The 12,401-nt window shown below is 43.6% G+C and overlaps 1 protein-coding gene across 3 annotated transcripts in view; it reads right to left on the bottom strand.

The window, feature by feature from the left end:
* LOC115097266 overlaps nucleotides 1-12,401 on the bottom strand; it is a 199,237-nt gene that overhangs the window by 49,249 nt on the left and 137,587 nt on the right. For all 3 annotated transcript variants that reach the window (XM_029612932.1, XM_029612934.1, XM_029612933.1), the window contains exons 9-10: nucleotides 2,561-2,779; nucleotides 528-605 (exon numbers count right to left, since the gene is read on the bottom strand). In XM_029612932.1, the coding sequence (XP_029468792.1) occupies nucleotides 528-605; nucleotides 2,561-2,779 (297 nt within the window). The remainder of the gene's footprint in view (nucleotides 1-527; nucleotides 606-2,560; nucleotides 2,780-12,401) is intronic.

Below are 12,401 nucleotides of genomic sequence, written 5' to 3'. Positions count from 1 at the left end.
AACCGGTAGCCTATGGCGGTCAGATAAGTACTGTTTTCTATCTTCTTTATAGAAAATCGCTAAGACACACCGTGAAAGGTGTGTGAGTACAAGCATGGGCGGAGCAGGAACAAAGTTGGACTGAAGACAAGGCAAGGGTTGTCTGGAACAAGAACAAGGCAGGCTCAGCCCTCCACTGGGCCTGCACGCACCAATGAGACCCAGTAACTTTCAAAACAAGTGTAAACTATGCATGTAAAAAGTAGCTGCAGACTGTACAGCAATGTGGGCAGTTACAAAATTACTCCCATAATGAAGGAGCCACTGAGAGATGGAATGAGAGGGGACAGCCTTCTAATGAGGGCGTCACTGAGAAATGTCACTGTCTTGTAATAGAAGCTTCAGTGATTGGGAGAGTCAGTCAGAGGACTTTGTCTGAACTTTATCAGAGAGCAGTGGCCGGGTTGCAGCCTGAGGATGAGGTAAGATTGTACAAGGAATCAGAGCTGCCTCTCAGCTGTGAGGTTTCCTGTGGATGCTGTGCTTACCTGTATTGTTCTGGAATCCAGGCTCGCTAAAGTTATAGTCCTTGATCTCACTGTACCACGTGTCCACCACATCCTTTCCTGCAACACAAAGAAGATTCTCCTGACTTCCACAGAAAGGGAGGTTTCTGCCATAGTAAACATGAGGCCTGCTTCCCTTTCATTTGTGGACATTGCATGCACACTGAGGAGAGCTATGGGCTAATTCCTGGATTCCCAAACTACTTTCATTAGTTTATAAATTACTTACTTTACTTTTTAGAAAATTCATATGTCTCACTCTGCAGTAAAAGTGGCCCCTAAGCCCTACCCTACTACATAAACCTCACCTCGAGTTACTAGGTGGGTCTCCTATAGTAGCATAAATAGCTGCTGCTTACTATTGTATTACCCAAAGGTTTTTTCTCTCTCTCTCTCTCTCCCTCAACATTTGCATTATGGTGCTTTTTGCATGCAAAAACACCATAACGTGATTTGATTAATGACCCTGTTAGCCAGATAACAATTTAGACAAATAAATGGTTGTCCAGCTAAACGGCAGCCAAATATTGAAACGACACTAAATAGCCAGCTTAGTAATGCTGAATATCGACCTCAATATAAATAAAAAATAAAAATTAAATATGGATGTTGAATGAAGGTGTGCATGAAGAAGTGAATTTCCAGAGATGAGATCCCAATGCCTGTACCTTTCTCCAAGCTGGTTCAGTGCAGTGTGCGCTGCTTAGGACACCAACAGTTAGACCACAGAAAGCATACTCCCCCCCCCCCCCCCCCCCCCCACACACACATACACACAGAAAGGTATTCTACCCTCTCCCTTCTCTGCATCTGAATCAGAGTCTACATATCTTCTTTAAAATGTGTTGTAAACTACAGGTGCATATTAACTTGTATTTAAATACAGCGGTGATCAGTGTAGCTGAAAGTCACTGATCTCTCAGCTGCATCTTCTGCACTTCAGTGTGGTACAGTATAACTTGCAGTGATGTCACTAAGAGCCATCATATATTACCCACTGACACTGATAAGCTTTATGCCATGCGGAGAAACAGCTGAGAGGTCACAGCTGTGCTGCAAGATTCCCAGGTACGGGATGTGTCAGCCCCAGTATAACGCTCTGTCATATCCCAGCCCGGAATCCTACTGTCAGGCTCTCCTGAAGTGACCTTTTCAAAGCCAGCACCAAAGCGGAAACTTGCTCACTCCAACACAGAAGCTGACATTCCCAAAATTTGTCCAGCTAACTTTGGGAGTTAGCCAGACAAATCTCTGCAGTTGAAATCCCCCAGCCCCCCCCCCCCCCCTGCATAAAAAGAGGAGGTGGCCTGGAGATGAAACTTTAAGCACACAACACAAATATTCAGCTCGGCCACTGAAAGTTAAGTTTGTAAGTCCGGTTGGAAAAATAGATGTCCTAAAATTATGCAAATAAAGTTATGCACATAACTTTATCCAGAACATCAGTGGCATATATGTATAGATGCCCTGCTGAATTTTTTAAATAAAGTTACACACATAACCTTATCCAGGTAACCTTCCTACTACTAAATATTGACCTCACATTGGAAAAGCTAACCACAGCAAGAATAGCTAACTCCAGAACGAATGCAGCAAGCCCCAGAGCAAGGACAACAAGCTCCAGAGTGAGCACAGCTAACCCCAGAACAAGAACAACGAGGACAGCTCACTAAAAAGCCAGGACAGCTAACCTCTCCTGGGCGTTTCTGAGTGACTCCTACTGGACCCTATAAAGATACTTGCACTCTGGCACAAATTTCCTTTACAAACTGAAAGGAAAGAGGTGGGAGCACTGCAGGGACTGTGAGCGTTGCACCGGCTGGGAAAAAGAATGGAGGTGAGGTGAAGGTGTACGGGGAGATCTAGGGAAGCCAATGGTTGGCAGATTACCGGTGAATATATTGCTGGTCTAAAAGGTCCTGCAGGCCTTTGGTCTCCTTTACTTAAAATTGGCCAGGCCAGCCAAACACTGGTCGGTTGAGAACCCCCAGCTGAAAACGGATGCAGATTCTCACCAGATATGTCTCGAAGGCTAGAGTTCCACTTGTACCAGATGTTTTCCCCATGGGCAGTGTTGCTGTGCTGCAGAGCTCTCAGGGACAGGAGGTGACTGGCCCATTTCTGGCTGGCCTGGCACAGCTCACGGCTCAGGCGCAATGGCGGGGCTCCATGTTGCCGACGGTAAGTGTTGTGAGTTTCCAGTACCTCCTGCTCAAACTGACTCGTCATCCCATCTGGAATAAACAGCAGTATATATTGTAAAGCGGAATGCAACCCAGTGTACCTGGGAAATACTCACAAAATAAGTTAAAAAAAAAAAAAAGCAATTAGCAGTACAGCAAAATTAGCAAAATAGAATGGGGGAAAGAACTGAATGGATTCATTATGGAAAAGTCAATCTGAAAGAAAAAAAAAAAAAAAGAGTGGGAGCAAAATGTGGCCAAAAAGAAACTTTGGGAAGGAGATTCTTCTTATTCCCTCCCCCCACCCCCCTTAGCTGGGCCCCTCTCCTCCATTGCCAGCTCCAGACTCCTCCTTTTCCACCTTCCTGAGCCCGTGCATCATGCCCCATCTCTGACTTTATTCACGTCCTGCCTAAAATCCCACCTTTCTGAAGCTGCTTTTAAATCTTAAACCTAATCACAGCCAGGCTGATTTTAACTATGGTAACTGGAATAAAAACATTTCCTGAAACCTCCTATTTGTCTTGACTAAACTGTAAGCTCCGTAGAGTGAGGACTGTCTCTTATGTGTATTTGTACAGTGCTGCGTACACCAAGCAGTAACACAGAAATGATAAGAAGTAGCAGCGAGTAAGGAGCCAGTGGTAAGATGGCATATATTCAATATATAGAGGTGTCTGGAGGTTATCTGTGTGTGTACATGATGGCGATGGAGATATATATGTGTGCTGTGTACAAATATGGGGCAGAGGCCTAGGGTTTTTAATGCAAAGTAATACATGCACGACACCAGCTTGAGGGAAAAAAAAGTGTGCCTTGCATCACTAGATTGAGTTTGTTAAGTTCTGACAGCCATAGAAACTCAAAGAACCACAACACTTTAAAACTGTTTAATATCGACCATGTGTAAAAATAAACGTTTGCACTAGATTGTGCTTTTCATCATGATTTGTTTTAAGCTTTAAGTCGTTTGGCTTTGTATTTCACAGGCATTGGAATGGGGCTGGCCACCAGGTCATGGCCTAACCAGCTTTGGGCAAGTCAGCAAGTCTGGCCCTTTCCATGGAATCACTGCAGATCAGGGTCGATTCGGGTTGGGTAGGCAGCCGCTTCCCATGATGATGAGATCTTCGGTGGGGGCCATGTCCTCTCTCTGCAGCCTTAGGCCCATCTGAACTGCTCAGGACATTCTACAGCCACATGGCTCTTAGCAGCAGTTGGAGCAGACAGCAGAGGAACATAAGAAATGACATGCTGGGTTAGACCAAGGTTCATTGAACCAGATTGCAAGAACTGGGCAGAAATCAAAGAACAGATCTATTTCTGGTTATTCACTCCCAAGGATAGCAATAGCATTCATTAGTCTACCTGGTTAATAATGTTTTATGGACTTTTCCTCTAAGAACTTGTCCAAACCTCGTTAAAACCCCGCTCTGCCAGTCTCAGTGATCACGTACACTGGAAAGATTCCACAGTTCGACAGTGCCGAGTGAAAAAATACTTTCTACAATTTGTTTTAAATCTGCTGGTTGTTAGTTTCATGGAGTGACCCCTTGTTTTACTATTATTTGAAAGGGTAAATAACTGTCCTTTAACTACCCATTCCACGCCACACATGATTTTATAAACTTCTATCATGTCCCTTCAGCTGTCTATTTTCCAGGCTGAAGAGCTCTCATCATAGGGGAGCCATTCCATCTTCGTTATCATTTTTGTTGCATCCTTTGCACCTTTTCTAGTTCCACTATATTTTTTTAAGATGGGGTAACCAGAACTGCACACAATATTCAAGCTGCAGTTGCACATGGATTGATACAGAAGCAATAAGATATTTTACATTCTATTCTCCTTTCCTTTTCAGCTCATTCCTACTATAAACCCTGGGTGGGATAAAACCCTAATTCTGACCCCCAAAAGCACACAGAATTAAAATAGACCCATCTACAACCAGTTCTCTGAGGTCCTGGGCTCGCTGTGGAGGGAGGCATAGCTTCAAGGACCTTTTGGAACAAGGCACATTTCTGTTTCTGTAAACAGCACTGATAATGTCCTGTCTATAGCAGCAAAGATCACACTGAAATGAAATGTGGTTTCCAACTTCTTTACTGATATTGAATATTTATAGCACTTAGATTTTAAATCAAATTGATGAACAATAATGAAGAAGAAAGATTAATAAATTTGTGACCTTTACTCTTCTAGTAAAGTCTGAATTTATGGAAGCTAATTCCTTAACAATTTATCTCCTCTTTTCAATTACTCAGACTGAAGAAAGCATAATCTTATTCCAACTCCCAAATTTATATCAATCTTTTCCCCACTGTAGAATGGTTAGAAATTAGTCCTAGGCTATTAATCAGAACACAGCAAGTCCCAAATCTCATACTTTTCATGTAATCTTCTTAAATATCTTAAATCTCCTTTTGAAAGTACCAGTGAGCTCTGGAATTCATTGCCAGGGGATGTGGTTAAGGAAGTTAATGTAGCTGGGTTTAAAAAAGATTTGGATATGCTAGAGAGATAAAGTTCCTGGACGGAATAAATGATAGCTTTATGGAACAATTGGCTCAGGAACCGACAAGAGAGGGACCAATTTTAGATCTAATTCTCAGTGGAGAACAGGATTTGGTGAGAGAGGTAACGGTGGTGGGGCGCTTGGCAATAGTGATCATAATATGATCAAATTTGATTTAATGACTGGAAGGGGGACAGTAAGCAAATCCACGGCTCTCATGCTAAACTTTCAAAAGGGAAACTTTGATAAAATGAGAAAAATAGTTAGAAAAAAACTGAAAGGAGCAGCTACAAAAGTAAAAAGTTTGCAAGAGGCGTGGCCATTGTTAAAAAATACCATCCTAGAAGCACAATCCAGATGTATTCCACACATTAAGAAAGGTGGAAAGAAGGCAAAACGATTACCAGCATGGTTAAAAGGGGAGGTGAAAGAAGCTATTTTAGCCAAAAGATCTTCATTCAAAAATTGGAAGAAGGATCCAACAGAAGAAAATAGGATAATGCATAAACGTTGGCAAGTTAAATGTAAGACATTGATAAGACAGGCTAAGAGAGAATTTGAAAAGAAGTTGGCCGTAGAGGCAAAAACTCACAGTAAAAACTTTAAAAAATATATCTGAAGCAGAAAGCCTGTGAGGGAGTCAGTTGGACTGTTAGATGATCGAGGGGTTAAAGGGGCACTTAGAGAAGATAAGGCCATCGCAGAAAGATTAAATGATTTCTTTTCTTCGGTGTTTACTGAAGAGGATGTTGGGGAGGTACCCATACTGGAGAAGGTTTTCATAGGTAATGATTCAGATGGACTGAACCAAATCACGGTGAACCTAGAAGATGTGGTAGACCTGATTGACATACTTAAGAGTAGTAAATCATCTGGACCGGATGGTATACACACCAGAGTTCTGAAGGAACTAAAAAATGAATTAGTAAAAATGTGTAACCTATCATTAAAATCATCCATTGTACCTAATGTAACCCCTATATTTAAAAAGGGCTCCAGGGGCGATCTGGGAAACTACAGACCGGTTAGCCTAACTTCAGTGCCAGGAAAAATAGTGGAAAGTGTTCTAAACATCAAAATCACAGAACATATAGAAAGACATGGTTTAATGGAACAAAGTTAGCATGGCTTTACCCAAGGCAAGTCTTGCCTCACAAATCTGTTTCACTTTTTTGAAGGAGTTAATAACTTTGTGGATAAAGGTGATCCGGTAGATGTAGTGTACTTGGATTTTCAGAAGGCATTTGACAAAGTTCCTCATGAGAGGCTTCTAGGAAAAATAAAAAGTCATGGGATAGGTGGCAATGTCCTTTCATGGATTACAAACTGGCTAAAAGACAGGAAAAAGAGAGTAGGATTAAATGGACAATTTTCTCAGTGGAAGGGAGTGGGCAGTGGCGTGCCTCAGGGACCCTTACTTTTCAATATATTTATAAATGATCTGGAAAGAAATATGACAAGTGAGGTAATCAAATTTGCAGATGATACAAAATTGTTCAGAGTAGTTAAATCACAAGCAGATTGTGATAAATTGCAGGAAGACCTTGTGAGGCTGGAAAATTGGGCATCAAAATGGCAGATGAAATTTAATGTGGACAAGTGCAAGGTGATGCATATAGGGAAAAATAACCCATGCTATAGTTACACAATGTTAGGTTACCTATGAGGTGCTACAACCCAAGAAAGAGATCTAGGCGTCATAGTAAATAACACATTGAAATCGTCGGTTCAGTGTGCTGCGGCAGTCAAAAAAGCAAACAGATTGTTGGGAATTATTAGAAAGGGAAAGTGAATAAAATGGAAAATGTCATAATGCCTCTGTATCACTCCATGGTGAGACCACACCTTGAATACTGTGTATAATGCTGGTCACCACATCTCAAAAAAGATATAATTGCGATGGAGAAGGTACAGAGAAGGGCTACCAAAATGATAAGGGGAATGGAACAGCTCCCCTATGAAGAAAGACTAAAGAGGTTAGGCCTTTTCAGCTTGAAGAAGAGACGGCTGAGGGGGGATATGATAGAGGTGTTTAAAATCATGAGAGATGTGAATCGGTTTTTTACTCTTTCAGATAATAGAAAGACTAGGGGGCACTCCATGAAGTTAGCATGTGGCACATTTAAAACTAATCGGAGAAAGTTCTTTTTCACTCAACGCACAATTAAACTCTGGAATTTGTGGCCAGAAGATGTGGTTGTAGCAGCTAGTATAGCTGTGTTTAAAAAAGGATTGGATAAGTTCTTGGAGGAGAAGTCCATTACTGCTATTAATTAAGTTGACTTAGATAATAACCACCGCTATTACTAGCAATGGTAACATGGAATAGACTTAGTTTTTGGGTACTTGCCAGGTTCTTATGGCCTGGATTGGCCACTGTTGGAAACAGGATGCTGGGCTTGATGGACCTTTGGTCTGACCCAGTATGGCATGTTCTTATGTTCCTGGAGAAGACCATAAACTGCTATTAATCAATAGGGAATAGCCACTTCTTGTTGACGGCAGAAGAAGCATGGGATCTATTTAATGTTTGGGTAATTGCCAGGTACTTGTGACTTGAATTGGCTATTGTTGGAGACAGGATATTGGGCTTGATAGATCCTTGGTCTGATCCAGTATGGCATATCTTATATTATTATGTATTTCTTCATGGAAAGGGTGTTGGATGGATGCCTGGAATGTCCTTCTGGACAAGGTGGTGAAGACAAAAACAGTCAAAGAATTCAAAAAGAGGCATGGGATAAACACCCTGGATCCCTAAAGACCAGAGAATGGAAATGAAGAAAAGGGTACCTGGAGGTAACCTGCTCAGTGTGGGGATTGGGCATGGAAGGGGGAGAGGTAGAGGAGGCAATGGCTGTCTATCATATACAATCTCAAAAGGCGAGGAACCCGTGGGGGCATATGGGTGAGAGTTGTGGGAGAACTCCGCCCACGGAAGCAGAGATGCACAGTCATCTTGGTGGGCATTGATAAAAGTCCATAGTAAGTTCTTCAATGTTCTTCAAGGTCCGATTGGTCCGTTCGGACTGTCTATTTGCTTGAGGGTGGTAGGCCATTGTGAAGTTTAGCATGATTTTGAATTTCTTGCACAGTGACCACCAGTAACAAGTAATGAACTGGATGCCTTGATCTGAGACAATGTGTTTGGGTAGCCCATGGAGTCGAAAAACATGATGAATGATGAGTTGAGCTAGCTTCAGAGCCATGAGGAGACCAGGTAATGGTGTGAAATGGGCCATCTTAGAGACATGATCAACTACAACCCAGATGATCATACTGGCATTAGAGAAGGGGAGATGGACAAATGGGTCCAAGGTTCCCTGGGGGCCAGCAAGGCTGTAACAGCCCCCAGGGTCATCCCTCAATGGTTTTTGCTGCACGCAGGTAGGGCAAGGGTCCACATAGGCCCGAACATCCTACTGCATTTGGGGCTACCAGTAGAACTGTTGGAGCAAAGCAAAGGTCTGGGCTCATCCAGGGTGACCTGCGATATGGGAATCGTGGGATGTTAATCTTCAGAATTTGCGGGAACGCCCATCTTCCCTGAAGGGGCGGTCATGGTGGATAGGAGGAGGACCCGGGCTGGGTCGATGATGTGTCGGAGCGGTTCTGGGGTGTCTTGAGTCAGAATCGAGTGGGAAAGTGCATCCACTTGAACATTCTTGGCTGCGGACCTGTATCTGAGTTCAAAGTTGAAATGAGCAAAGAATAGGGACCAGCGGGCCTGTCGGGCATTAAGCCACTGGGCTTGGTGGAGGTGCTCCAAGTTTTTATTGTCTATGTAAATGGTTATGCGATGACTTGCTTCCTCCAACCAGTGGCGCCACTCCTCAAGCACCAATTTGATCGCTAGTATCTCCCTGTCACTGATCCCATAATTGCGTTCGACTGGGGAGAATTTCTTAGAGAAAAAGGATCAGGGGTGCAGGGTACCTGTGGAAGAGTGCTGGCCCAAGACGGTTCCTACCCCCAGAGAAGAGGCATCCACTTCAACAATGAAGTGGTGCATGGGATCTAGAGATGTGGTTCGTTTATCACAAATTAGGCAATTTCAACGTTGAAGCTGGAAGCAAAGAGGTCCATTTTCAGCTGCTGTGCGGCTCGGCTAGTTAGCTGGATAAACATATCCAGCTAAATACAGGGTATATTCAGCGGTGTGTCCACGCCGCTGAATATACCCAGCTATCCTAAAGTTAGCTGGTTATGTAACTGGCTAATTTTAAGATAGCACTACTGGCCGACCATTTTAATTGTGTGTTTCAGTTATGTTCTTCTTATTATTTATTATTTACAAGTATGTGTTATTGTATGTTGTAGCCCCTGATGTAGCCCCATTGTAAGAGGGCGAAACTCGGCCAGAGTTGGGCATTGTTCATATATTCGTGTTACTACCCAATAAAGGAAATCATTTGGACATCTGGCTGCTAATCCTGTTTTGTCGCCCTAACTATTATGTTATCCATTTTATTTATTTATTTAAGTTCTTTTAATATACCAATGCTCAAGACAAGGTCTTATCGTACAGGTTTACAATAAACAAGGGGGGAAACCAGTTAACACAGAAAGTTACATTAAAACAGGTCGAACATGGCTGTTTGAAGAGAAAGGATAGATTAACAATTTCTGTTCTAAATGTATAGAAGAGCCGAACAGCAAGGAGCGGTTGCTTCTCTGTTAAACTTAAATACATATTTACATAGTGGATAAAAAGCCATCCATCTAAATGGCTTTTGAAAATCAACCTCACAGTATATATTGTAACTCGGTATATGCTGCATTTGTTATCTATTTATGACTCATGGAGCATAAATACTGTAATCTACAGCACTGCATTGTACAGCACTTTGAACTCCCTGGTTGGAAAAGCATGTCATAAATAACCAGTGATGATAATGAGGATGATGTTGATCAATGGAACCCACTCTGACAAGAGAAGAATGTTTAGTGGTGTGTCTCCAAGATTGGTTCAGGGGCCAGCTCTGTTCAATATCTTCATGAGAGATATTGTAGAGGGATGAGAAGGAAAAGGTTGACACTAAGATCCCCAAAAGAGTGGACACTCCTGAAGGATTACACAGGATAAGAAGTGCCAGAGGATGTGGTTAGTGCAGTTAGTATAGCGGTGTTTAAAAAAGGATTGGATAAGTTCTTGGAGGAGAAGTCCATTACCTGCTATTAAGTTCACTTAGAGAATAGCCACTGCCATTAGCAATGGTAACATGGAATAGACTTAGTTTTGGGGTATTTGCCAGGTTCTTATGGCCTGGATTGGCCACTGTTGGAAACAGGATGCTGGGCTTGATGGACCCTTGGTCTGACCCAGTATGGCATTTTCTTATGTTCTTATGTTCTTAAGTGATCTAAAAGCATGTGGAGTGGTTGAATAATTGGCAGTTAAGATTCAAAGCCAAAAAGTGCAGAGTCATGCATTTGGGGTGTAGTAATCCAAACAAGGGGGTAGATTTTATAAATTTACACAAGCGCGTACTTTTGTTCGCGCACCAGGCGCGAACAAAAGTACACAGGATTTTATAAGATACGCGCGTAGCCGCGCGTATCTTATAAAATCCGGGGTCGGCGCGCGCAAGGGGGTGAACATTTGTGCAACTTGCGCACGCCGAGCTCGGCGCGCGCTGCCTGTTCCCTCCAAGGCCGCTCCAAAATCGGAGCGGCCTTGGATCGGAGCGGCCTCGGAGGGAACTTTCTTTCCACCCCCCCGCACCTTCCCATCCCTTCCCCTACCTAACCCACACCCCCGGCCCTATCTAAACCCCCCCTACCTTTGTTGGCAGATTTACGCCTGCTTTTAGCAGGCGTAAATCTGCGCACGCCAGCGGGCTGCTGGCGCGCCATCACCCGACCCGGGGGCTGGTCCAGAGGCCTCGACCACGCCCCCGGGCCGGTGCCACGTCCCGGTCCCGCCCCCTGACACGCCCTGGGACTTACGCACATCCTGGGGCTGTGCGTGCGCCAGCGGCCTATGCAAAATAGGCACGCCGGTGCGCGAGTGCCCTGCGCGCGTAAATCCGGCCGGATTTACGTGCGCAGGGATTTTAAAATCCGGCCCAAGGTATACATGATGGGGGGGGGGGGGGGGCAAGAGACTGATGTGTGAAGACAGGGAAAGAGACCTCAGGGGTGATAGTGGCTGAGAAGGTGAAGGTAGCAAAGCAACATGACAAAGCAGTGACTAAGGCCAGAGGGAAGCTGGGCTGCACAGTGAGAAGCATAACCAGCAGGAAAAATAGATAATGCCCCTGTCATTGGTGAGACCTAACCTGAAATATTGTGTTAAGTTCTGGAGCCAGTATCTCAAAAAGGATAGACTTAGGATCCAAGTGGTCCAGAGAAAGGCAATCAGAATGGTACAGAATTGGCACCTATAGCTATATGAGAGGAGAGGAAAGGAGAAACAGGAAAGATATAACACAAAAATATCTGAAAGGTATTAATAATGCACCTAGATCACACCTTTTTCAGTGGAAAGGAAGCTGTACAACTAGGGGTGGTGATAAGAAAATTCAAGGGGGTAGACTCCGGAGCAACATCAAGAAATATTTATTCATGAAAAGGGTAGTGGAGGCCTGGAATACCCTCCCAAAAGAGGTAGTGAAGACAAGAATGATATCAGAATTCAAAGGGGAGTGAAATGAATAAAGAGGTTCCCTAGTGGCTATAGGGTGGAAATAATGAACTGGGGTAATCTATGGTGACTTCTGATGAAACATTTCTGTATGGGTTTAATCTGCCCAGAGTGGCAGTTACAACCAGCCAGTGGTGCATTCAAGGGATCCATCTGGGGATATCTTACAGTAAATATGCAGGGCCCGATACTGAAAGTGCTTTTAGTGCTGGATAGCTGGATAAGTAGGACTTATCCTGCTATCTAGTGGTCCGCTGAAAATCAGTGGCTGCTAGATAGCTGGATAAGTCACTTATCTGGCTATTTTTTAGCCAGCCCATTTGTGGGTGGGTAGTGGGCAGATCTGGGCAGCACTACTTATCTGGTTAACTTAACTGGATAAGTAGCGATATTCATTCTTATCCGGGTAAGTTAATCAGATAAGTTAGATTACTCATAGAGCTGATCTAACTTAGCCAGATTTAACTTATCTGGCTAAGCAGAGCCTTGACCGTGGATACTCAGCGGCATAG

Source organism: Rhinatrema bivittatum, chromosome 8, assembly GCF_901001135.1.
Source record: "Rhinatrema bivittatum chromosome 8, aRhiBiv1.1, whole genome shotgun sequence".
Taxonomy (NCBI): Eukaryota; Metazoa; Chordata; class Amphibia; order Gymnophiona; family Rhinatrematidae; genus Rhinatrema; species Rhinatrema bivittatum.
This window is presented reverse-complemented; position numbering and strand designations above follow the sequence as displayed.